Source organism: Dryobates pubescens, chromosome 29, assembly GCF_014839835.1.
Source record: "Dryobates pubescens isolate bDryPub1 chromosome 29, bDryPub1.pri, whole genome shotgun sequence".
In the NCBI taxonomy this organism is placed as follows: domain Eukaryota; kingdom Metazoa; phylum Chordata; class Aves; order Piciformes; family Picidae; genus Dryobates; species Dryobates pubescens.
This window is the reverse complement of record NC_071640.1, coordinates 10,670,478-10,695,336: the sequence shown is the minus strand read 5'-3', so window position 1 is coordinate 10,695,336 and position 24,859 is coordinate 10,670,478. Positions and strand designations below refer to the sequence as shown.

Below are 24,859 nucleotides of genomic sequence, written 5' to 3'. Positions count from 1 at the left end.
GCTGGGGTGGTTCAGCCTGGAGAAGAGGATCAGCTGTCAGCTATCAGCTGTCCCTTTGTCCTCTGCCTGGTGAATGCTTTCTGGCTGATGATGCCTCACGTCCAGAGAAGGGCAACAAGGCTGGGGAGGGGTCTGGAGCACAGCCCTGGGAGGAGAGGCTGAGGGAGCTGGGGTTGCTTAGCCTGCAGAAGAGGAGGCTCAGGGGAGACCTCATTGCTCTCTCCAACTCCCTGAAGGGAGGTTGGAGCCAGGTGGGGGTTGGTCTCTTCTCCCAGGCACCCAGCACCAGAACAAGAGGACACAGTCTGAAGCTGTGCCAGGGGAGGTTTAGGCTGGAGATGTGGAAGAAATTCTTCCCAGCAAGAGAGATTGGCCATGGGAATGTGCTGCCCAGGGAGGTGGTGGAGTCACCATCCCTGGAGGTGTTCAAGAGGGGATTGGATGTGGCACTTGGAGCCATGGTTTAGTTGTCAGGAGGTGTTGGGTGATAAGTTGGACTTGCTGATCTCTGAGGTCTTTTCCAACCTGGTTGATTCTATGATTCCCTTCCCTGGCACCCTGTGAGCCTGTGAAGAGTGCAGGTCCATGGCCCTTTGCAGGGTAAGGCTTCAAGCTGTTAGACTTTCTTTGAGGAGGAACTTCTTGTGGTAGGTCTTTTGTAGGGAGGGGACCAAGTGCCCAGGGTGGGCAGCTTTGGAATCCTTATTCATGAGTTCATTTTATGACCTGTTGCTCATGGCTTTCCTCTCCAAATGAGTGGACCTTGGGGAATCCTCTACCTTCCTGCAGTAAAAGGGTTGCTGATTTTCTTCCACAGCTCTGCTGGGTGTAATTGCTGCCTCCCACATTAGCTGGAACAACCCAGATGCTGACTGTATGTATTACTGACTTAGCTGCTGGCCTGCTGACTTAGCTGTGGGTTTGTGGAGGAGATCTGGTTGCTGGGAGGACCTTAAACCAAGATGAGACTTGGGGTTGGTTTGTTTGTTGCTAAAGGGGAAGATGTTCTCCCAAGTCCAGGCACAGCTATTGGGCTCAAAGGAGAAGTTAAGATGGAGATTTTTGGCATATCCAGAGATCTGGCATGAGATTGAACACAGCCAAGTGCCAGGGGCTGCACTTTGGCCACAACAACCCCAGGCAGAGCTACAGGCTGGGGGCAGAGTGGCTGAGAGCAGCCAGGCAGAGAGGGACCTGGGGCTGCTGATTGACAGCAGGCTGAACATGAGCCAGCAGTGTGCCCAGGGGGCCAAGAAGGCCAAGGGCATCCTGGCCTGCATCAGGAACAGTGTGGCCAGCAGGGGCAGGGAGGTCATTGTGCCCTGTGCTCAGCACTGCTGAGGCCACACCTTGAGTCCTGTGTCCAGTTCTGGGCCCCTCAGGTTAGGAAAGAGGTTGAGCTGCTGGAAGGTGTCCAGAGAAGGGCAACAAAGCTGGGGAGGGGTCTGGAGCACAGCCCTGGGAGGAGAGGCTGAGGGAGCTGGGGTTGCTTAGCCTGGAGAAGAGGAGGCTCAGGGGAGACCTTCTTGCTCTCTCCAGCTCCCTGCAGGGAGGCTGTAGCCAGGAGGGGGTTGGTCTCTTCTCCCAGTCTCTCACCACCCTCATGGTGATGAACTTCTTCCTCACATCCAATCTCAGTCTCCCCACTTCTAGTTTTGCTCCATCCCCCCCAAGTCCTATCACTCCCTGACACCCTACAAAGTCCCTCCCCAGCTTTCCTGTAGCCCCCTTCAGACACTGCAAGGCCACCAGAAGGTCTCCTGGAAGCCTTCTCCTCTCCAGACTGAACAGCCCCAGCTCTCTCAGTCTGGCCTCATGGCAGAGCAGCTCCAGCCCTCTGCTCCTCCTCATGTCTGAGCTCCTGTTTCTGCTCTGTGCAGCCTGGCTTAGTGTCACTTGGTCTTGAGCCTTAGAAAAAAGCTCCTGGTGTTACATCAGAGCTGCAGAGCTTTGTCCTCTCAAGTTCCAAGGAGCCAGCTGATAACTTAAAGGGGCAGGGGGGAGAGCTGACAGGGCTGACACAACCCAGGAGGTCCCAGGGGAGGGAGGCTGCTCCAGGCCTTGTTGATATGGGAACTGCAGCTCCCACCACAGCCTTCCCTTCCCACAGAGAGGGGAAGGAGGAGAGGGGGAGCACTGACAGCTGCAGGCTGATCCTAAACCTGCTGCTTGTGACTCTCCTGAAGGCACCGAAGCCATGCAGGAGGAGGCATCCCAGGTTGTCCCAGCCTGCTGTGCTGCTCTGCCTCCCTCCCAGCTCTTCAGCTGAAGGACCCTCATGCCTCACAGCTTCCTGCCTCTGCTGAGCCAAACATGTGCAAACGTGGCCATGACCCCCCCCGGCTGGCTTTGCACACCCAGGCTGGTATTTCCTGCCAGCTCCCTCTCCCCCTGCACGGCCCCTCCACGAGGAGCGAGGCAGGCATCTCTTGTGACCTTCACCTCTCAACCCCTCCTCCCCTCCCCCCCACAATATGAAGCATCTGGCAGGCATCTGCTGCCTGGCTGCCTGCTGGAGCTGCAGTGGTGCTACAGAGCCTTGGGGCTTGTCTCCGGGCTGCCTTGTCCTATCCCCCCCCTTTGGGATGTCTTTGCTCTGCAGCCCTGCAGTGCTGTCTGCTCCTGCAGTGGTGGGGAGAGCCTTGGACCCCAGAGAAGAGGGGTGGCTCCTTGAGTCCTGTGTCCAGTTCTGGGGCCCTCAATTTAAGAAGGACATTGAGAGACTTGAAGGTGTCCAGAGACGGGCAACAAAGTTGGGGAGGGGTCTGGAGCACAGCCCTGGGAGGAGAGGCTGAGGGAGCTGGGGTTGTTTAGCCTGGAGAAGAGGAGGCTCAGGGGAGACCTTCTTGCTCTCTCCAACTGCCTGAAGGGAGGTTGGAGCCAGGTGGGGGTTGGTCTCTTCTCCCAGGCACCCAGCACCAGAACAAGAGGACACAGTCTCAAGCTGTGCCAGGGGAGGTTTAAGCTGGAGGTTAGGAAGAAATTCTTCCCAGCAAGAGAGACTGGCCATTGGGATGTGCTGCCCAGGGAGGTGATGGAGTCCCCATCCCTGGAGGTGTTTAGGAAGAGCCTGGCTGAGGCACTTGGAGCCATGGTTCAGTTGTCAGGAGGTGTTGGGTGAAAGGTTGGACTTGATGATCTTTGAGGTCTTTTGCAACCTGGTCTATTCTATTCTATTCTATTCTATTCTATTCTATTCTATTCCATTCCATTCCATTCCATTCCATTCCAACTGAGCTTTGCCACTGCCCCTTGTGCCTCTTCCTCTCCTGTTTCCCAGCCTGTGACTAATGCCCAGGCCAAACTTAGCAGCAGTGTCCTTAATTAAAGGGAAAGTTTTCCAGGGCAGGCAAGGGAAGTGCAGAGCTCTTTGCAGCAGGGATCCACTTCTGCTTCTTTCCTTGCTGTTGCAAGGCTCAGTGCTCAGGTTCTGACCTGGAGTTGAAATCCATTTGATCAGCAGCAGTGTTCTGGAGGTTGTCCCTCGCTGCCACGAGTCATCAGCCCCAGGGAGCTGCCAGAACTGGAGCAGGAATGAGAGAAAGAAGCCCAAGAGCCTCACTCAGCAGCCCCAGCAGAGCCTGGGGCAGGGCAGCACCGGGTCCAACCTTCTCCTCCTGCTGCCTTCAGCACAGCTGACAGCAGAAGAAAGCAAAGCTGTGAAGTGAGTGGTTCCCAGCCTAACAAGCTGACATTTGGCTGCCAAGCTCCCTCTGATTCTCACCTCGGGCAAAACATGTGCACAGTTGTGATTCATTCCACTGCTCCTGGCTGCCAACTGCCCTGCACAAGCTGCTGAATTGTTGTGGTTTCAGCCTTTGCTCAACTCCTGACTGCTCCTCCAAAGTGCTTCATGCTCCTTGTTTTGCAGAGCTACTGCCCTGCCCCTTCTCCCCTCCCCTCCCCCAAAGAGCTTTGGGTGCCTGTGAGCCTTCGTGGTTCATGGCGAGCTGCTCAGTGCCATGAGCTGCTGCCTTCCCTGGGCTCAGGACCACCCTGAGACCCCCCAGCCAAAAAGATCTTCCTCTAGGAAAGATGTTGAGCTGCTGGAAGGTGTCCAGAGAAGGGCAACAAAGCTGGGGAGGGGTCTGGAGCACAGCCCTGTGAGGAGAGGCTGAGGGAGCTGGGGTTGCTTTGCCTGCAGAAGAGGAGGCTCAGGGGAGACCTTCTTGCTCTCTCCAGCTCCCTGAAGGGAGGTTGTAGCCAGGTGGGGGTTGGTCTCTTCTCCCAAGCAAGCAGCACCAGAACAAGAGGACACAGTCTCAAGCTGTGCCAGGGGAGGTTTAGGCTGGGGGTGAGGAAGAAGTTCTTCCCAGCAAGAGAGATTGGCCATGGGAATGTGCTGCCCAGGGAGGTGGTAGAGTCCCCATCCCTGGAGGTGTTCAGGAAGAGCCTGGCTGAGGCACTTGGTGCCATGGTTGAGTTGATCAGATGGTGTTGGGTGAGAGGTTGCACTTGATGATCTCTGAGGTCTTCTCCAACCTGGCTAATTCTATTCTATTCTACTGTGGTCAGGGTTTGGCACAGGCTGCCCAGGGAGGTGGTGGAGTCCCCATCCATCCCTGGAGGGGCTCAAGAGAGGTGTGGCCATGTGGCCATGGCACTGGGGCCATGCTTTGATGGCCATGGTGGTGCTGGGTGGATGGTTGGACTGGATGGCCTTAGAGGTCTCCTCCCAGCCAAAAGAGTTGTATGATTCTATGACCTGTCTGTCCCCAACCCTGCAGTGTGGGACCCTTGGTGCTCCTCAGGGAATAGCAGTCTCTCCAAAGTGATCAATCCAGAGGGAAGTGGCTGAACTTCAGCTAAGGTTAACCATGGGCTGACCTGGAGCTGATCCTGAAGGGGCAAAGTTGGCCTGGCTGAGTGAGGCACGGCTAAGAAAGAGCATCACTGACTTAGGAGGGCTTTGGGCAGAGGCAAGAGGTTTGCCAAACCCTTCTGCAGTAGGGAACCTCCTGCAACAGGCCCCATGCTCCTGAGAAAAGCAAACAGGAGTTGCCTTTCCCTCCAGCAGCTGGGAGTCCCCAGTGAGCTCCTATAGAATCACAGAAGGGCTTGGAAAGGACCTTTGAAGGTCATCTAATCCAACCCCTCTGCAGCCAGCAGGACATCTGCAGCTGGAGCAGGTTGCTCAGAGCCCCAAACAGCCTCACCTGGGATGGTTCCAGGGATGGGGCAGCTCCCACCTCTCTGGACAACCTGGGCCAGGCTCTCACCACCCTCAGGGTCAAAAATGTCCCCCTTCTCTCCAGTCTGAATCTCCCTCTTATAGTCCAAACCCTCACCCCTTGTCCTGTCACAAGAGGCTGTGTTCAAAAGTCTGTCCCCAGCTTTCTGCTCAGCCCCTCGAAGCACTAAAAGGCCACCAGAAGGTCTCCCTTGAGCCTTCTCCAGGCTCAACAACTTCGCCTCTCTCAGCCTGGCCTCACAGCAGAGGGCTTCCAGCCCTTAGATCATTGCTGTGGCCTCTGGACCCACTCCAACAGATCCATCTTGGGCATGAAGCATCCCTGGTCCCATTGCTGCCAGGCAGGTGCCTTTAGGAGCTTGGCAGGCAGCAGACTGTGCCTGGAAGCCCAGACATGGCTGAGCCCCCTGGCTCTCTGCCTGCTGTGCTTGGCACAGTCTGGGAACATATTCCTGGCAGCCTTATGTCTGGCCCCATGTCCCCTGCATGCTCCTTGCCTTTTGCCCTCTCCCCCTTGAGTGCCAGCCTCCCTCCACAGCCATGCCCATGGGGTGGGCTTTGGAGCTGGAGCTGTCATGTTCACCCTGTGCTTTCTGGGACCACTGACTGCTGAGCAAGGTGGGAGCTGCCCCATCCCTGGAACTGTTCCAGGGCAGCAACTGGGTTGAGAGCAGCCCTGAAGGAAAGGACTTGGGGCTGCTGGTGGAGGAGAAGCTCAGCAGGAGCCGGCAGGGAGCACTTGCAGCCCAGAGAGCCAAGCAGAGCCTGGGCTGCAGCAAGAGAAGCAGAGCCAGCAGGGCCAGGGAGGGGATTCTGCCCCTCTGCTCCACTCTGCTGAGACCACAGCTGGAGCTCTGGGTCCAGTTCTGGAACCCCTATTGCAGGAAGGATCTGGAGGTGCTGGAAGGTGTCCAGAGAAGGGCCACGAGGATGAGCAGAGGGCTGGAGCTGCTCTCCTGTGAGGGCAGACTGAGGGAGTTGGGGCTGTGCAGTCTGGAGAGGAGAAGGCTCCAAGGAGATCTAATTGTGGCCTTCCAGGATCTGAAAGAGGCTACAGGAAAACTGGGGAGGGACTTTTGAGTGATAGGACTGGGGAGGATGGAGCAAAACTAGAAATGGGGAGATTGAGATTGGATGTGAGGAAGAAGTTGTTCCCCAGGAGGGTGGTGAGAGCCTGGCACAGGCTGCCCAGGGAGGTGGTGGCAGGCTCATGCCTGGAGGTGTTTGCAGCCAGGCTGGAGGTGGCTGTGAGCAACCTGCTGCAGTGTGAGGTGTCCCTGCCCATGGCAGGAGGGTTGGAACTGGCTGAACCTTGAGGTCCCTTCCAACCCTGACAGTTCTATGACTTGGGGCTGTGAGCAACCTGCTCTAGCTGCAGATGCCCCTTCCCTGCTTCCCTGCTGACTGCAGGGGCTGTGGACTGGATGACTTTGAAAGTCCTTTTTCCAACCCAGCCCAGTCTGTGGTTCTGTGCTCAGCCTGGGCTGATGTTTCCAAGGTTTCCTCTGCAGACTGGCAGGCTGGAAACACAGCTCCAGGTGTGAAAGCAGATGCCCATGAGCATCCTGCCCCTTGAGGGGGTTCTGCCTGCTACATGGTCTCCCACCACAGACTCTGCAGTCTTGTGCTCCCTTTGCCAAGAGGCTTGCTGCAAAACCTCTGAGGTTTGCTGCCCTCTGCTCTTGTCAGCCCTGGACATGTGGATTTGTACAAGTCAGGATGGATCTGAGTGTGAGCTTTTCAGCTCCTTGCATATGCACACATGTGGTGTGCATGCAGGCCAAGGGCACAGCATCTTCTGAGTGGGATCTCTGCCCGTCCTCCAGCTTCTCTTGCAGGGGTGTGCTAAGAAGGGTTTTCCTGGGAGAGCAAGGTGGGAGTGACCTGAGGCAGGCATTCACAGCTGCATTAGAGGATCTCTCCCTCAGTCAAGGCATTGGCTCTTGCCAAGCTTGGAGAATGAAGCTGAGTCCACCACCTCCCCCCAGCCAATCTGTCATCTGGGCCACTGCAGAGATGCTGATAAAAACCTGTTTGTCATGCAGAGGAAGAGGGTTGTGGTTGCCAGGGCTCGATGCCAGGAGCAGAGCAGGGAGCTCTGCAGAGGACCTCAAGCACAGGAAAGGTGAAAGCTCTGGGAGTTGCTCTCTGGATGGAGGCTGTCTCTTGGCCTCTGCCTCTCTAGCCAGAGGTTTGCCCTTCAAGGGTGTTTGATAGGACAAAGGCAATGGCTTTGAGCTGGAAGAGGGGAGGTTTAGCCTGGAGATGAGGAAGAAACTCTTGACAGTGAGGGTGGGGAGACTCTGGCACAGGTTGCCCAGGGTGGTTGTGGCTGCCCCCTCCCTGGAGGTGTTGAAGGCCAGGCTGGATGAGGCCCTGAGCAACCTGTGCTGGGAGGTGTCCCTGCCCATGGCAGGAGGGTTGGAACTGGATGACCTTTAAGGTGCCTTCCAACCCAAACTATTCTCTGATGGTGTGCAAGGTCTTTTGTTCTTCTGGAGCCTGGGGACCTTCTGTTCAAACCCTGGAGCTGTCCTGTTGGGTCAGACACAAGCTCAGCTTCATTCCTGGGCACAGCTGGAAGGAGCAGCAGCTGATCTACCCAGATGGCATCAGAGGAGGCTTGGGTAAACTCCAGCCTGTGCAGACTGTGCTGCTGAGCACCCACTCACCAGCCACGTGGGAGCAGGGCTTGTGTTGTCTCCAGCTGTCCCCATGTGTCCTTGCTGGCAGATCCCCCAGGAGAAATGACAACTGAACACAGCAGATTCCCTGAAGCATCCCAATGGATGCTGCTTCACAGCCTGGGCAACCTCTCTGGGCAGCCTGCTCCAGGCCTCCAGCACCCTCACACCAAAGAAGTTTTCCTCATGATGAGGGTGGAACATCCTGGGGCCCAGTTTGTGCCCAGTGCCCCTTGTCCTGCCCCTGGGCACCACTGACAGGAGTCTGGCTCCAGCCTCTTGCCCCCCACCCTTCAGCTCTTGCTGAGCACTGATCAGCTGCCCTCTGGGGCTGCTCTTCTGCAGGCTCAGCAGCCCCAGGGCTCTCAGCCTTTGCTCCTCACAGAGATGCTCCAGGCCCCTCAGCACCTTCCCAGCTTCCCCTGGGCTCTCTCCAGTTGTTCCCTATCTGAACTGGGGAGCCCAGAACTGGAGCCAGTGCTGCAGCTGTGACCTCCCCAGGGCCGAGCCGAGGGGCAGGGGAACCTCCCTTGCCCTGCTGGCCACACTCTTCTTCCTGCACCCCGGGCTGCCATTGGCTTCCTTGGCCATGAGGCCACATTACTGGCCTCGTGCTGAACTTCTTGCCCACTCCCTGCTCCGCTGCTGCTCCTTCCCTGCAGGGGTTTGCTCCTTTGGCTGCAGCTTGGGGAGCAGGAGCAGCCGAGCCGCCGAGCCGCCGAGCCGCGGCACATTTCCGCCCTGTGACAGATGGCTGCTGGCGCAGGACCAGGCTCCTCCTGGCTGCCTTCCACCCCTGACTAACATCTGGGCACCTGAGCTGGGGCCTGCCTTGCATGTCCCCAGGGAGCTCAGGTTTAAGCTCCAGCCTTGGATGACGTTAGGTGTTAGAGGCTGAAATCCTTCTTAGACTAAACCAACCCAGCCCAACCGATTCGTCGCTGGGGGAAGGTGCAGGAGCCAGGGGGGGAAGTTTGGAGGAAGCCTTTGGTTTTGGGGTGCACCAAGGCTTTATTTGCTGACATGAGAGGCATTCCCAGGCTGGGCTCCCTGGCTGTGTTTATTTTGCTTTCCTCTGGCTGTAATCTCTGCCAGATGTGTGTCTGCAGCAGCAGATGACGCTCACCCGACCCTTCCCCTTCCTACTCCAGACACTTGAAATAAGAGCTGGGGCTGAGCCCCTGCCAGACTTTCAAATGAGGGCTTTGAGACAATGGGAGGTGGAGAAACACTTGTGAGGGTCAGCTTGGAATGGAGAAGGAGGGCACTGGGGTATTTCAAATGTAGGTATCTCCCATTCAAACTGCTGCTCCCTCCCCAGACTCTGACCTTGCGCTGCCTTTTGGAAGGAATCACAGAATGGGTTGGGTTGAAGGGACCTGAAAGATGGAAGAGAAAGGGGAAGAGAAAGGGGAAGAGAAAGGGGAAGAGAAAGGGGAAGAGAAAGGGGAAGAGAAAGGGGAAGAGAAAGGGGAAGAGAAAGGGGAAGAGAAAGGGGAAGAGAAAGGGGAAGAGAAAGGGGAAGAGAAAGGGGAAGAGAAAGGGGAAGAGAAAGGGGAAGAGAAAGGGGAAGAGAAAGGGGAAGAGAAAGGGGAAGAGAAAGGGGAAGAGAAAGGGGAAGAGAAAGGGGAAGAGAAAGGGGAAGAGAAAGGGGAAGAGAAAGGGGAAGAGAAAGGGGAAGAGAAAGGGGAAGAGAAAGGGGAAGAGAAAGGGGAAGAGAAAGGGGAAGAGAAAGGGGAAGAGAAGGGGAAGAGAAGGGGAAGAGAAGGGGAAGAGAAGGGGAAGAGAAGGGGAAGAGAAGAGAAGAGAAGAGAAGAGAAGAGAAGAGAAGAGAAGAGAAGAGAAGAGAAGAGAAGAGAAGAGAAGAGAAGAGAAGAGAAGAGAAGAGAAGAGAAGAGAAGAGAAGAGAAGAGAATTAACCAGGTCATCCAGTTCCAACCCCCTGCCATGGGCAGGGACACCTCCCACCAGCCCAGACTGCTCAAGGCCTCATCCAGCCTGGTCTTCAACACCTCCAGGCAGAGGGAATCCACATCCTCCCCGGGCAACTTTTTCCAGTGTCTCCTCACCCTCATTGGGAAGAGTTTCTTCCTCATCTCCAGTCTCTATCTCACGTCTTCCAGCTCAAAGCCATTGTTCCTCATCCTGTCACTCCCAGCCCTTGTCCAAAGTCCCTCCCCAGCTCTCCTGGAGCTCCTTCAGGTACTGGAAGGCTGCTCTGAGGTCTCTCTGGAGCCTTCTCTTCTCCAGGCTCAACAGCCCTGACTCCCTTAGCCTGCTCCCATGTGGGAGGTTCTCCTCTGATCATCTTCATGGTCTCCTCTGATCATCTTCATGGTCTCCTCTGGACCTGCTCCAGCAATTCCATGTCCTTATGCTGGGGGCACCAGAACTGGACTTGCCCCCCCTCCATGTCACACTGGTTTTACTGGTGTGGTTTTCAGTTGTTTTTAACTGAATCTCACAGTCTGCTGTAGGAGCTTCATAGCCCAGCTCACATCTGGTTTGTGCTAGAACTGTTGAGGCTGGAAGAGACCTTTGAGCTCCTGAAGTCCATCTGCTTGCCCAGAGCTCACCCCCCCACCCCTGCTGCTAAGCCACTGCCACTAGACCACATCTCCCAGCCCCACATCCATGAGGCTTTCAAACACCTCAAGGAGTGGTGACTCCACCACCTCCCTGGGCAGCCTCTTCCAGTGCCTGGGAACCCTTTGTGGAAAGGAATTGTTCCAACCCAGACCTCCCCTGGTACAACTTGAGGCCCTTTCCTTTGTCCTGCCATTTGCTGCATGTGAGAGGACACCAACCCCCACCTCACTCACTCCAACCTCTTCAGCCTCCTCTTCTCCAGACTAAACCCCAGCTCCCTCAGCTGCTCCTCCCCAGCCCTCTTCTCCAGACCCTTCCCCAGCTCTCTTGCCCTTCTCTGGACCTGCCTCAGCCTCTCAATGTCCTTCTTGGAGTGAGGGGCCCAAAACCCAACCCAGGACTCGAGGTGTGTCCTTCACCAGTGCCAATTACTCTCATTCACTAATTAAGTGCTGATTCACCCAGAGTAATGAAGCTTAATTGCTGTGAGGCAGAGCTGGACAGGCTGGGGAGTGTCTTGGGGGGGGATTTGCAGAGGTTTAGATGGCAGCCTGTGAAAGCCTGGCTGCAGATAAAACATCAGCTCCATGGAGTTTGGCTTGAGTCTTGTGAGGGGTTGAGCTCAGCCCAGAAGCATTTGCTGACAGTGGTCCATGGGGGGGACAGGACCTGCAGGCACAGAGCAGGGGAAGGAGGGACTGGGAAGGGCTGAGAGCCCTGGGGCTGTTTAGTCTGGAGAAGGGAAAGCTGAGAGGGGACCTTAGCAATGTCCACAGCTATCTGAAGGGTGGCAGGCAGGAGGATGGAGCCAGGCTCTGTTCAGTGATGCCCAGGGAGAGGATGAGGAGCAAGGGATGTGAACTCAATCACAGGAAATTCCATCTCCACAGGAGGGAAAACTGTGAGGGTGCTGAGCCCTGGAGCAGGCTGCCCAGAGAGGCTGTGGAGCCTCCTTCTCTGGAGAGCCTCCAACCCCCCTGGGCACTGTGCTCCTGGGCAAGCTGCTGCCCTGGGGGTGCCCTGCTTTAGCAGGGGGTTGGACTGGGTGATCTCTGGAGATCTTCAAGACCCATCTGGATGTGTTGCTGTGTGACCTGCCCCAGGTGATCCTGGTCTTAATGATCTCCAGAGGACCCTTCCAACCCCTACCATCCTGTGATTCTATGAACAGGGGTAGGATACATACCTGGGGGAGGGGGGAGTGTGGCCTGGGGGTGAGGGTGTGAAAACCTGGGGTGATGTGTAGCACCCCAGAGTGTTTTCCTAGAGACCAGGGGCTTTGGGTCAAGATAAACTCTCTTGATTGCACAAGAAGGAGGTGGTTGAGCCCTGAGGGACAGCAGGAGCAGGGAGGTCATTGTGCCCTGTGCTCAGCACTGCTGAGGCCACACTTTGAGTCCTGGGTCCAGTTCTGGGCTCCTCAGGTTAGGAAAGATGTTGAGATGCTGGAAGGTGTCCAGAGAAGGGCAACAAAGCTGGGGAGGGGTCTGGAGCACAGCCCTGTGAGGAGAGGCTGAGGGAGCTGGGGTTGCTTAGCCTGGAGAAGAGGAGGCTCAGGGGAGACCTTCTTGCTCTCTCCAGCTCCCTGAAGGGAACAGAACAAGAGGACACAGTCTCAAGCTGTGCCAGGGGAGGTTCAGGCTGGATGTTAGGAAGAAGTTCTTCACAGAAAGAGAGATTGGCCATGGGAATGTGCTGCCCAGGGAGGTGGTGGAGTCCCCATCACTGGAGGTGTTTAGGAAGAGCCTGGATCAGGCACTGGGTGCCATGGTTTAGTTGATCAGATGGTGCTGGATGATAGGTTGGACTTGGTGACTTGGTGATCTTCCAACCTGGTTTATTCTAAATTCTTTCCCACAGCCACCCTGCTCCCCTTGGCCACCCTGCTCCCCCACTCCTGTGGCCACCCTGCTCCCCTGTGGCCACCCTGCTCCCCTTGGCCACCCTGCTCCCCCACTCCTGTGGCCACCCTGCTCCCCTTGGCCACCCTGCTCCCCCGCTCCCATGGCCACCCTGCTTCCCTACCCTCCCATGGCCACCCTGCTCCCCCATGGCCACCCTGCTCCCCAGCTCCCATGGCCACCCTGCTCCCCCACTCCTGTGCCACCCTGCTCCCCAGCTCCCATGGCCACCCTGCTCCCCCATGGCCACCCTGCTCCCCAGCTCCCATGGCCACCCTGCTCCCCCACTCCTGTACCACCCTGCTCCCCAGCTCCCATGGCCACCCTGCTCCCCCACTCCTGTACCACCCTGCTCCCCCACTCCTGTGCCACCCTGCTCCCCAGCTCCCATGGCCACCCTGCTCCCCCATGGCCACCCTGCTCCCCAGCTCCCATGGCCACCCTGCTCCCCCACTCCTGTGCCACCCTGCTTCCCAGCTCCCATGGCCACCCTGCTCCCCCACTCCTGTGCCACCCTGCTTCCCAGCTCCCATGGCCACCCTGCTCCCCCACTCTTGTGCCACCCTGCTTCCCAGCTCCCATGGCCACCCTGCTCCCCCACTCTTGTGCCACCCTGCTCCCCGGCTCCCATGGCCACCCTGCTCCCCCATGGCCACCCTGCTCCCCCACTCCTGTGCCACCCTGCTTCCCTGCTCCTATGGCCACCCTGCTCCCCCGTGGCCACGCTGCTCCCCTCATCCCCACCGTGGCTTCAGCTCCCCCCCAGGCTCTTTGCTTTCCTGCTCATTCCTCCCACTCGACCTACTTTTCCTTGGAGCCAGGCTGTCCTTATTCCAGGGTCACCCTGCTCTTCCCGCAGCCCTTCCTGCTGGCCAGGCTCTGTCCCCAGAAGCCCCAGGGCAGCCGAGCCCCCGTGCTGGGCCGGCACAAAGCAGCGGCAGCACACCTGCAGGTCAGCCTAACGAGCTGCAGGAGAAGCCTCTGCTGCTCCTGTTCCTGTCCCCACAATGGCCACGGCCATCTCTTTCTTCTGCCAGGGTTTCGCTTCCCTGAGGTTTTCTGTCCTGCCGGTGGGTGCCTGGCTGCACTAATAGGTCTCTGTGACAAATGGGCTCTTTCTTTTTTCTTCCTGCTTTGGCTCTCGTCCCCTCCAGCTTGCAGCCACTGAGTCAAACCCAAATTATCTCTGCTCTCCAGAGCAGGGAGATGAAGCCTGTTGCATAACCCTCTGAGTGCAGGTCCATCCCTGTCTGCTCCTCAGCTTCCACCTCGTCTCCTGTGCCTTCTGTTGGCCCTCAAAAGAAACCATCAGGTGAGAAGGGAAATGGGAAGAGGAGGAAACAGAGGAGGTGCAGGAGGTGCCCTGGATGGCTGCATTATTTATGTCACAAGCGATGCCAGGATAGGAAGAGAAGCAGGAGGAGCTGCTGGAGGGTTGGTGTCCTGCAAACACAACGCTGCTGAAGTGTCTTTGACCTTGAGTGCAGAGTCACCAGGCAGGGAAGGTCATAAAGATGATCAGAGGGCTGCAGCATCTACCCTCAGGAGAGTTGGGGCTGTTCAGCCTGGAGAAGAGAGGGCTCCAGGGAGAGCTTAGAGCAGGCTTCCAGTACCTAAGGAGAGCAGGGGGAGGACTTTTGAGAAGGGCTGGGAGTGACAGGATGAGAGGGAATGGGTTGAAGCTGGAAGAAAGGAGATGTAGACTGGAGATGAGGAAGAAATTCTTGAGAGTGAGGGTGGGGAGACTCTGGCACAGGTTGCCCAGGGAGGCTGTGGCTGTCCCCTCCCTGGAGGTGTTGAAGGCCAGGCTGGATGAGGCCTTGAGCAAGCTGGGGCTGGTGGGAGGTGTCCCTGCCCATGGCAAGGGGTTGGAAATAGAGAATCTTTGAGGTCCCTTCCAACCCAAAGCATTCTATGAATCTATGAATAAGACCAAACCAATATGAGCCTTCAATCCTGAGTCTTCCTTCTCCAGACAAGGTCAGGCACAACCTCCAAGCCCAAGCCCATCTTTAAGGGTGGAGGAGGGTGAGCCACCAAGAGGGGAGTGGAGGGATGCTGGTGTTTTGGGAAGGCTGTCTTGTTTTGGGTGCTTGGCTGCAGCCCCTGCCTGTGCTAATGTGGTGGTGTCAGTGGTGTGAGGTGCCAGGAAAGGCCACTGTGAAGTCCTCCTTTTCCATCACCTCATGCAGAGAGCCCTGGTTCTGAAGCCCTCTCTGTGATGTGCAGCTCTTTCTTGACGCAGTGTTTGGAGTGCCCAGGCTGTCATCCAAAGCAGACCTTCTGGCAGGGTATTTTCATAAGGCACTCAGAAACTAGAGGCAGGAAAGCTCTGTTAGCTCATCTGCTCCAGTCCCCAGCCAGCAAGCACCAGGGCTGTCCTCTGGGCTTGTCCAGCCCAGTTATCTCAGGTCCCCACCAGTGGTGCTGTGTCCAGGGGAAGTGACTCAGTCTGCCAAGCCCCTGCTAAGAGCTTTCCCAGGGCTCCAGTTGTGTTTTGTCTTGGTTCATATCATTCCCTTTCCCCTCATTTCCCTCAGTGGGGGGAGACCTTCTTGCTCTCTACAGCTCCCTGCAGGGAGGTTGTAGCCAGGTGGGGGTTGGTCTCTTCTCCCAGGCAAGCAGCACCAGAACAAGAGGACACAGTCTCAAGCTGTGCCAGGGGAGGTTCAGGCTGGATGTTAGGAAGAAATTCTTCCCAGCAAGAGAGATTGGCCATGGGAATGTGCTGCCCAGGGAGGTGGTGGAGTCCCCATCCCTGGAGGTGTTCAAGAGGGGATTGGATGTGGCACTTGGTGCCATGGTTTAATCATGAGGTCTGTGGTGACAGCTTGGACTTGATGATCTTTGAGGTCTCTTCCAACCTGGTCTATTCTATTCTCCTCTCCTCTCCTCTCCTCTCCTCTCCTCTCCTCTCCTCTCCTCTCCTCTCGGAGCTGAGCATAAGCCTCTCCTGTGCCTCAAAGCCAGAGGAAAGGAGGGATGCTCACTTCTGTCTAGCTGCAGCCTCAAGGATCACCTTCCTCTGGGCTGCAGCCCCAGAGATGAGGAGAGATGGAGTGGTGCAGAGCCACGACTGAACTCTGTCTGAAAGGAGGCTGTAGGGAGTCTCGTGCTGGCTTCCTCTCCCTAGTAACTAAGGACAGGACAAGAGGAAATGGCCTCAAGCTGCACCAGGGGAGGTTTAGGTTGGATGTCAGGAAGAATTTCTGTACTGAAGGAGGGGTGAGGCATTGGAACAGGCTGCCCTGGAGGTGGTCAAAACCCAAGTGGATGTGGCCCTTTGGCACATGGGCTGGTGGTTGTGGAGGTGTTGGGTATCAGGTTGGACTTGATGATCTTAGAGGTCTTTTCCAACCTTAATGATTTTAGGATTCTCCTATAGCCTGAGCTTAGTCCCAGCTTGCCAGGAGTCCTCAGCTTCTCTAGTGCCAGCTTTGCTGGGTTCTCTGCACTAAGCACTCAGGTCAGCCTGGCTGCTGCCCTTTCTGGGCTCTTGGAGGCAGAGACAGCACCAAGCATGACAGTGGGTTCATGGGCTGGGATTCAGCAGCTCCATGCTCTTCCTCTGATGGCTTTTTATAGGTGTCCCCCTGTGCACTGACTGCTCAGCTCTGCTCCCCATGCTTGGAAGCATTTCTTCCCCACACATGCTTGGCATCCTGGTGGCCTCAGCTTGGGCTGGCACATTCTTAGTTCTGGCTCCACTGACCCAGTGCTTGTCCTTGCTGGGGCTGGCCCAGGAACAAGTCTCTCTGGCACGGGGCTGCCTGGGAAGATTCCTGTGCTGCTTTGGGAGCCTGGAGGGAAGCTGGATTTGGCAGCAGCTGTTGAACTCCAGGAATTTCCTTTCCAGCACAGCAACAGCCATTGTGAAGGCTTTGGGGTTGAGGCTGAGAAGCAGAGATGTTGCTTTGGCATGCTGAACAGCCTGACTGTCCACCACGGGAGGTCTTGCCTGGCTCTCCTGGAGATGCTGAGGAAGAACCCAAGTCTGGAGCCCAATGCAAATGGGGCTGTGAGCAGAGCTTATTCTGACCCCTAAGTCTGGGGTCCAGGGCAGCATCACCTGTGGGGTGGAGGCAGGACCAAGCCAGTGGTGAAGGTTGTCCAGCAGTGGTAGAGTGAGTATGAGCAGAACCGGCGGCCACTGGAAGGGGCTGAGGAAGCCAGGCTGGGAAGCAAGCTGAGTGCCTGTGGGAATAAGGCACCTGAGCCCTAGGAGAGCTGAAAGCTCGTGAGAAAAGAGGATTTTTGGTAAAGGAAACATGGAATTAGTGCATCAGACATGGTCTGCCCCATCCCTGCCACTGGCTGCAGCCTCAGCATCCTCCTGCCTGGGATTAATCAGCTCCCGGAAAGGCTGTGAGCCAGGTCTGTGAGAGCTGGTGACTCAGCCCCTGCAGCTGGGAGCCACTTCCACAGGTAATCCACCTCCTGGAGAAGCAGCACATCTGCTCCCAGAGGTGCTGGCAAAGAGGGAAAAGCAGCCTGCTTGGAAATGGATTGAGTCAGTCATCAGTAGATTTGCAGATGACAGCAAGCTGGGGGCAGGAGTTGGTCTGTTAGAGGGTTGGAGAGCTCTGCAGAGGGACCTTGCCAGGCTGGGCAGATGGGCAGAGGCCAACAGGATGGCATTCAACAAGTCCAAGTGCCAGGGGCTGCACTTTGGCCACAACAACCCCAGGCAGTGCCACAGGCCTGCATCAGGAATAGTAGACTGACTTCCCTGCTCCTGCTGGCCACACTCTTCCTGATGCAGGCCAGGATGCCCTTGGCCTTCTTGGCCCCCTGGGCACACTGCTGGCTCATGTTCAGCCTACTATCAACCAGTACCCCCAGGTCACTTTCTGCCTGGCTGCTCTCAGCCACCCTGTCCCCAGCCTGTAGCACTGCCTGGGGTTGTTGTGGCCAATGTGTAGAACCTGGCACTTGGATGTGTTCAATCTCCTGCCCTTGGCCTCTGCCCATCTGTCCAGCCTGGCAAGTTCCCTCCACAGAGCCTCTTATCCTGGAAGCCCATCACACCCTTCAGCCCTGGCATCCCCTAGGAGAGAAGCCAGGAGCAAGGGGTCAGTGTGATGCCCACCCTGAGGTGCTCATGGCCTTTGTCCCAGCCCTTGCAGCAGGGTCAGGCAAAACACAGCCCACAAGAGCAGGAGAACGTGGGCTGGAGCCAGAGATGGAGCTTGGAGCCCTCACAGAGAAGCAAAGGGGTCAGGCCAGGAGAGGAGACAGGGAAGGAGCAATCCCAGCCCAGCAGGGTAAGAGCCTCCCTTGGCTCTCCAACAACTCACCTGAAGCCCAGCAGGACCTGGCAGGCCACTGATTCTATAATAAGGATGAGAGCAGAGCCCTGGAGTGAAAGTCTCAGCTCCTGAGCATCTCTTTTTCTCTCCTCCAATGCAGATGAAGTGAACTTGCTGGACAAAATTGCTTCCCATGCACAGGACCTCAGCAATGTTTCCTTTGGCTATGATGAAGCCAACTGCAGCATCCTGGAGGTTGGGCAGTATGCTACCCTCAACATCCCCACCAGGGAGGCCTTTGGGGACAGGTAGGCTGCCTCCAGGGGATGGGCTTGGGGGTGGTGGGGGTGCTCCAAACCATGGCTATGGGGTTGAGGGAGCACTTCAAGGTCCCATTCCATAGTGGCAAGAAGGTAACACATCATAGGTTCACAGAATGGTTTGGGTTGGAAGGGATCTTGAAGAGCATCCAGGATTTGAAGGAGGCTACAGGAGAGCTGGGGAGGGACTTTCTGCAAGGGCAGGTAGTGGCAGAACAAGAGGGAATGGCTTCAAAGTGGAAGAAGCTGGTTTGAGATGAGACACTAGGAAGAAATTCTTCCTCCTGAGGGTGGTGAGGTACTGGAGCAGGTTGCCCAGGGAAGTTGTGGAGGCTCCAAGCCTGAAAGTGTTCAAAGCTGGGCTGGCTGGGGCCTTGAACAACCTGATCTAGTAGGAGGTGTTGGAACTAAATGATCCAACCCAAACCATTCTGTGCTGTCCAGCAGCATTGCTTCATGGCAAGGTGCTGGTCTGTGGAGGCACAGAGCAGGTGGGACCCTTGCTGTACTTGACAGGGGGCTGTGGACAAGGAGGTGGGGAGAGAAGGCAGCACTGAAGAGCTGTTTGTAACTGGGTTACCATCCAAGTTCAGCCCTGGGCAGGGCAGGAGTCCCTTGGGCAATGATGTGCTGAGGTTGCACCTCAGAGGGATGCTCTGAGGTCCCATGGGCAGTGCTAATTTTGGCCTGGCTGCTGCTTTTTGGGTGCCTGACCTCACAACCTGGGTGACTCTTTGCCCTTTAATCCTCTGTTCTCCTTTGTGCTGTGGCTCCTTGGGGTTTTTGGCTGCTAAGAGGCCAGCTGATGGCGAGCCAGCAGCAAGTGCAGGGTGCCCTGTGTCACTTCTTCCTGCCAGGTTTGCAGATGAGCTGAGTGTGCTGATGAAGCTCAGGTACTCACTGAAGGAGGACAGCAGCCTAGTGACCATCCTCAGCCATGGGAGCCAGGTGCTCTTCCAGATCAGGATTAATCCCTATGCCTTGGTCTTTGTCACCACGAGGAGGAGACACTACGAGTAAGTTCCTTCCCAGGTGCTTTTCATCTGCCCTTTCCTGCTTCCCTTTCTGTTCCCAAGACCCAGAGGTAAGGTTTCCCACTCTGGGCTTTGAGCAGTGCTGCTCTGACCCCACCTCAGCTGAACCCAGGGCCTGCTGGTGGTCCCTGGGGGTGTGACTGTGGCAGGTGGTCACTGCCTGACTCAACCTGGAGCGATGGAGATCTGCAAAAGCAGAGGACAAAAAGGTTCAGGGCCCTGGGGATCAATCAAGTGGGCAGAGACACAAACCCCACTGAGTTCCCAGACACCTCAGCTGGTTGTAGCTGTGCCCAGATCCACTGGATGGAAACAGCATTCCCATGCTGGAACACAAGTGGTGGTGCTTAGAGGCAGACTTCACTAAGGGTGGGTGCAGGAGGGACCCTGGGAGCTGGTGAGGGTGAAGCCCAGGCCTGCAGAAGCTGTGGGACCCAAGTCTCATGTTGTGCCTCTACCAAGCTGGGGGCAGGAGTTGATCTGTTAGAGGGTAGGAGAGCTCTGCAGAGGGACCTTGCCAGGCTGGGCAGATGGGCAGAGGCCAAGGGCAGGAGACTGAACACAGATAAGAGCAAGGTGCTGCACATTGGCCACAACAACCCCAGGCAGTGCTACAGGCTGGGGGCAGAGTGGCTGAGAGCAGCCAGGCAGAAAGGGACCTGGGGGTACTGGTTAACAGCAGCTGAACATGAGCCAGCAGTGTGCCCAGGGGCCAAGAGGGCCAAGGGCATCCTGGCCTGCATCAGGAAGATGACCAGCAGGAGCAGGGAAGTCCTTGTGCCCTGTGCTCAGCACTGCTTAGGCCACACCTTGAGTCCTGTGTCCAGTTCTGGGCTCCTCAGGTTAGGAAAGATGTTGAGCTGCTGGAAGGTGTCCAGAGAAGGGCAAGGAGGCTGGGGAGGGGTCTGGAGCACAGCCCTGGGAGGAGAGGCTGAGGGAGCTGGGGTTGCTTAGCCTGCAGAAGAGGAGGCTCAGGGGAGACCTTGCTCTCTGCAACTCCCTGAAGGGAGGTTGGAGCCAGGTGGGGGTTGGTCTCTTCTCCCAGGCAAGCAGCCCCAGAACAAGAGGACACAGTCTCAAGCTGTGCCAGGGGAGGTTTAGGCTGGAGGCGAGGAAGAAGTTCTTCATAGAAAGAGAGATTGGCTATGGGAATGTGCTGCCCAGGGAGGTGGTGGAGTCCCCATCCCTGGAGGTGTTTAGGAAGAGCCTGGCTGAGGCACTTGGTGCCATGGTTGAGTTGATCAGATGGTGCTGGGTGACAGGTTGGACTTGATGATCTCTGAGGTCTGTTCCAAGCTGGTTAATTCTGTATCCTCTCCCTGCTCTGGGCCCCACAGGTTCCCAGTCTCCTCCCTGGGCGATGGGCACTGGCACCGAGTGGCTCTCAGCATCTCCCTGGAGAGCTTGGAGCTGCACGTGGACTGCCGGCTGGTGGACAGAGTGAGCTGGGCCAATTATTTTGGGCTGGGAGTCAGCACTGAGGGGCTGCTCATCATTGGAGGCCTGATTGAGTCCTTTGAGATCCCCTTCAAGGTGAGAGCTGGGCAGGGCTGGCTGGGCTGCGCTTGGGGACGTGCTCCAGCTGCATGAAGGGAGGGAGCAGCTCCCTCTGAAGGAGTCTTTGCCTTCTCTTCCCGCTGGTGACTCCACCACTGCCTTGGGCAGCCTGGGTCAGGGCTTGACAGCCCCTTTGGTGGAAGGCATTTTGAAATGAATTGAATTGAATTGAATTGAATTGAATTGAATTGAATTGAATTGAATTGAATTGAATTGAATTGAATTGAATTGAATTGGAATGGAATGGAATTGAATTGAATTGAATTGGAATGGAATGGAATTGAATTGAATTGGAATTGAATTGAATTGAAATTGGAATTGGAATTGAATTGAAATTAATTGGAATTGGAATTGAATTGAATTGAATTGGAATTTAATTGAATTGGAATTGGAATTGAATTGAATTGGAATTGAATTGGAATTGGATTGGAATTGGAATTGAATTGAATTGAATTGGAATTTAATTGAATTGGAATTGAATTGGATTGGAATTGAATTGAATGGAATTGGAATTGAATTGAATTGGAATTGGAATTTAATTGGAATAGAATTGAATTGAATGGAATTGGAATTGAATTGGAATTGAATTGAATTGGATTGGATTGAATTGAATTGAATTGAATTGAATCAACCAGGTTGGAAAAGACCTTTGAGATCATGGAGTCCAGCCTATCACCCAACACCATCTGATCAACCAGACCATGGCACCAAGAGCCCCATCCAGTTGAAATTGTTCCTCATGTCCAACCTAAACCTCCCCTGCTGCAACTTGAGGCTGTTTCCTTTTGTCCTATTGATTGTTACTAGGCAGTAGGGACCAACCCCCACCCTGCTCCAGCCTCCTTACAGGGAACTGTAGAGAACCAGAAGGTTTCCCCTCAGCCTCCTTTTGCCCAGGCTGAACACCCCCAGTTCCTTCAGCTGCTCCTCACAAGACTTGTGCTCCAGAGCCTTCTAGTCCCTGCTGCCTCACTGGGAGCTGCTGTGTGAGGAGGTGCTGGGGGAGTTCCAAGCCTTTGCTGCAGGCACAGCTGTCAGCCCCTCAAGGGCTCCCTTTTGGTACTGCCCCTGCACTGGGGTGCTACTCGGGCTGGACTAGGGAAGGATGCTCTTCTGGAGCTGAACAGCAATAATATAGCAAGGTCCTGATCCTGCAGTGCACTCAGCACCTCTTGAGTGCTCCCTGTGCTTTACAATGAGGGTGGTGAGACACTGGAACAGGTTGCCCAGGAAAGCTGCAGCTGGCCCCATCCCTGGAAGTGCTGGAGGTCAGACGGGATGAAGCCTTCAGCAGCCTGGTCTAGCAGGAGGTGTCCCTGCCCATGGCAGGGGCTTGGAAGGTGATGATCTTTAAGCTCCCTTCCAAAGCATACTATGATTTAATTCAAGAGCAGGTCACACATTGCTGGCTCCTAGCACTTGTTCCCAGGACCTTGGTGCCCAGGTCTGGAGTGAGTGTGGATTGCCTAAACCATCCTGTGGGGAAGATGGTTTCAGCTATGAGAGGCTGGAGGCTTCTCCCAGCACATCTTTCCCTCTCCTCTGAAGGAAGCATGTTGGTCAGCTATGGTTTCTGTGTCTCTTTCTCCTCAGGGTGCTCTGCAGCAACTGACCTTCGTGATGGGAGACCCAGCAGCAGCTGGAGAGCACTGCCAGAGCTCCAGCTCCTGGTGCAGGAGCTCCTTCCACCCCAACCGCTTCAGGGCTCCGTGGGACCTTTCAGCAGCCTGGCCAGAGGTGTGGCTGAGGGCAGCTGATGGATCTGGGGGCTCAAGGTCCTCTTGGGTGTAATGAAAGGACCAGCCCAGGGTGTTCATGCAGCCTGGAAGGCCCTTGGGTCTTAGTTTGTGTGGCTTGAGGGTAGGACTCTGCAGAGTCCAGGATGGACTGAGGGGTTGAGGTCAGCTGGGTGAATAGAATAGAATAGAATAGAATAGAATAGAATAGAATAGAATAGAATAGACCAGGTTGGAAAAGACCTCAGAGATCAAGTCCAACCTATCACCCAACACCATCTGATCAACTAAACCATGGCACCAAGTGCCTCATCCAGGCTCTTCCTAAACACCTCCAGTGATGGGGACTCCACCACCTCCCTGGGCAGCACATTCCCATGGCCAATCTCTCTTGCTGGGAAGAACTTTCTTCTCACCTCCAGCCTAAACTTCCCCTGGCACAGCTTGAGACTGTGTCCTCTTGTTCTGGGGCTGCTTGCCTGGCAGAAGAGCCCAACCCCCACCTGGCTACAACCTCCCTGCAGGGAGTTGGAGAGAGCAATGAGGTCTCCCCTGAGCCTCCTTTTCTGCAGGCTAAGCAACCCCAGCTCCCTCAGCCTCTCCTCCCAGGGCTGTGCTCCAGACCCCTCCCCAGCTTTGTTGCCCTTCTCTGGACACCTTCCAGCAGCTCAACATCTTTCCTGACCTGAGGAGCCCAGAACTGGACACAGGACTCCAGGTGTGGCCTAAGCAGTGCTGAGCACAGGGCACAAGGACTTCCCTGCTCCTGCTGGCCACACTGTTCCTGATGCAGGCCAGGATGCCCTTGGCCTTCTTGGCCCCCTGGGCACACTGCTGGCTCATGTTCAGCCTACTATCATCCACTATCCCCAGGTACCTCTCTGCCTGGCTGCTCTCAGCCACTCTGCCCCCAGCCTGTAGCACTGCCTGGGGTTGCTGTGGCCAATGTGCAGAACCTGGCACTTGGATGTGTTCAATCTCCTGCCCTTGGCCTCTGCCCATCTGTCCAGCCTGGCAAGGTCCCTCTGCAGAGCTCTCCTACCCCTAAAAGATCAATGTGGCCAAGTGCTGGGTCCTGCACTTCACAGAATCAGAGAGCATCAGAGGTTGGAAGGGACCTCCACAGACTGTTGGGTCCATCCCCCCTGCCCAAACAGGGTCACCCAGGGTAGTCCACACAGGAATGCATCCAGACAGGTTTTGAATGTGTCCAGAGTAGGAGACTCCACAACCCCCCTGGGCAGCCTGCTCCAGGGCTCTGTCACCCTCACTGCAAAGAAGCTTCTCTTCATGTTGAGCTGAAATCTTCTATGTTCAAGCCTGTTGTCTCTTGTCTTGCTACTGTGCATCACCAAAAAGAGCTTGGCCCCTTCCACTTGCCACCCACCCCTCAGATATTGATAGGCATTGATCAGAGCCCCTCTCAGCCTTCTCTTCTCCAGACTAAACAGCCCCAGGGCTCTCAGTCTCAGGGGAGATGCTCAGGTCTCCTAATCCTCCTTATGGCTCTCCACTGCACTCTCTCCAGCAGATCCCTGTCCCTCCTGAACTGGGGAGCCCCAGACTGGACACAGTATTGCAGTTGTGGTCTCACCAGGGCATAGTAGAGGGGGAAAAGAACCTCCCTAGCCCTGCTGGCCACACTTTTGTAGGTGCACCCCAGGATCCCATTGTCTCTCCTGGCCATCAGGGCACATTGCTGTCCCATGCAGAAGCTCCTGTCCACCAGCATTCCAAGGTCTTTCTCCATGGAACTGCTCTCTAGCAGGACAGCTTCTAACCTGTCCTGGTACCTGCTGTTATTCCTCTGCAGATGTAGGACCCTGCACTTGTCCTTGTTGAACTTCAAGAGGTTTGCCTGCAGCCAGCTCTCAGCCTGTCCAGATGACAACAGCCCCATGAACACTCCAGGCTCCAGAATGAGTGGCTGGAAACTGCCCAGCAAAAAAGGACCTGGGGGTGCTGGTTGACAGCTGGCTGAGGATGAGCCAGCAGTGTGCCCAGGTGGTGACAGAAGGAGAGGAAATGGCCTGAAATTGTGCCAGGGGAGGGCTAGATTGGTCATTAGGAAACATTTCTTTGCTGCAAGGGCAGTCAGGGCTTGGCACAGGCTGCCCAGGGAGGTGGTGGAGTCCCCATCCCTGGAGGTGTTCAAGGAACATGTGGTCATGGCACTTTGGGACATGGTTTGATGGCCATGGAGGTGTTAGGCTGATGGCTGGAATGGATGATCCAGGAGAGCTTTCCCAGCCAAGGCAATTTTATGACTCTATGCAAGGAGGTGATGGTGGCCAGCACCTGGGGTGGTGGTGCTTTCACCATCCAAACTCTCCCCTCATGTCATAGATGGGCTTGGTGCAAAGAGAGGATGAGTCAAAATGAGGGTTTCTGAGCCAAAGAAAGCCTGGGTGTGTGGATGTCCTCATGTGTGGAACACAGGGAAGTGATGAGGAGCAGCTGAGTAATGCTGCAGCTGGAGCTTCGCTGCTGGGAGGGTGGGAAGCTGTTCCCTGGAGCTGTACATCACTGAAGTTCAGTGGGATTGCTGCACTGCACCCTCTGGTACCTCAGCCTCTTGCCCCCCACCTTTTAGCTCTT

The 24,859-nt window shown here is 56.0% G+C and overlaps 1 protein-coding gene across 1 annotated transcript in view; it reads left to right on the top strand.

The window, feature by feature from the left end:
- Positions 1–24,859, top strand: part of LOC104306153 (collagen alpha-1(I) chain-like) — a 95,466-nt gene that overhangs the window by 12,222 nt on the left and 58,385 nt on the right. The window contains exons 2-5 of the mRNA XM_054174185.1: positions 17,775–17,922; positions 18,792–18,950; positions 20,306–20,501; positions 22,119–22,262. Of these exons, the coding sequence (XP_054030160.1) occupies positions 17,775–17,922; positions 18,792–18,950; positions 20,306–20,501; positions 22,119–22,262 (647 nt within the window). The remainder of the gene's footprint in view (positions 1–17,774; positions 17,923–18,791; positions 18,951–20,305; positions 20,502–22,118; positions 22,263–24,859) is intronic.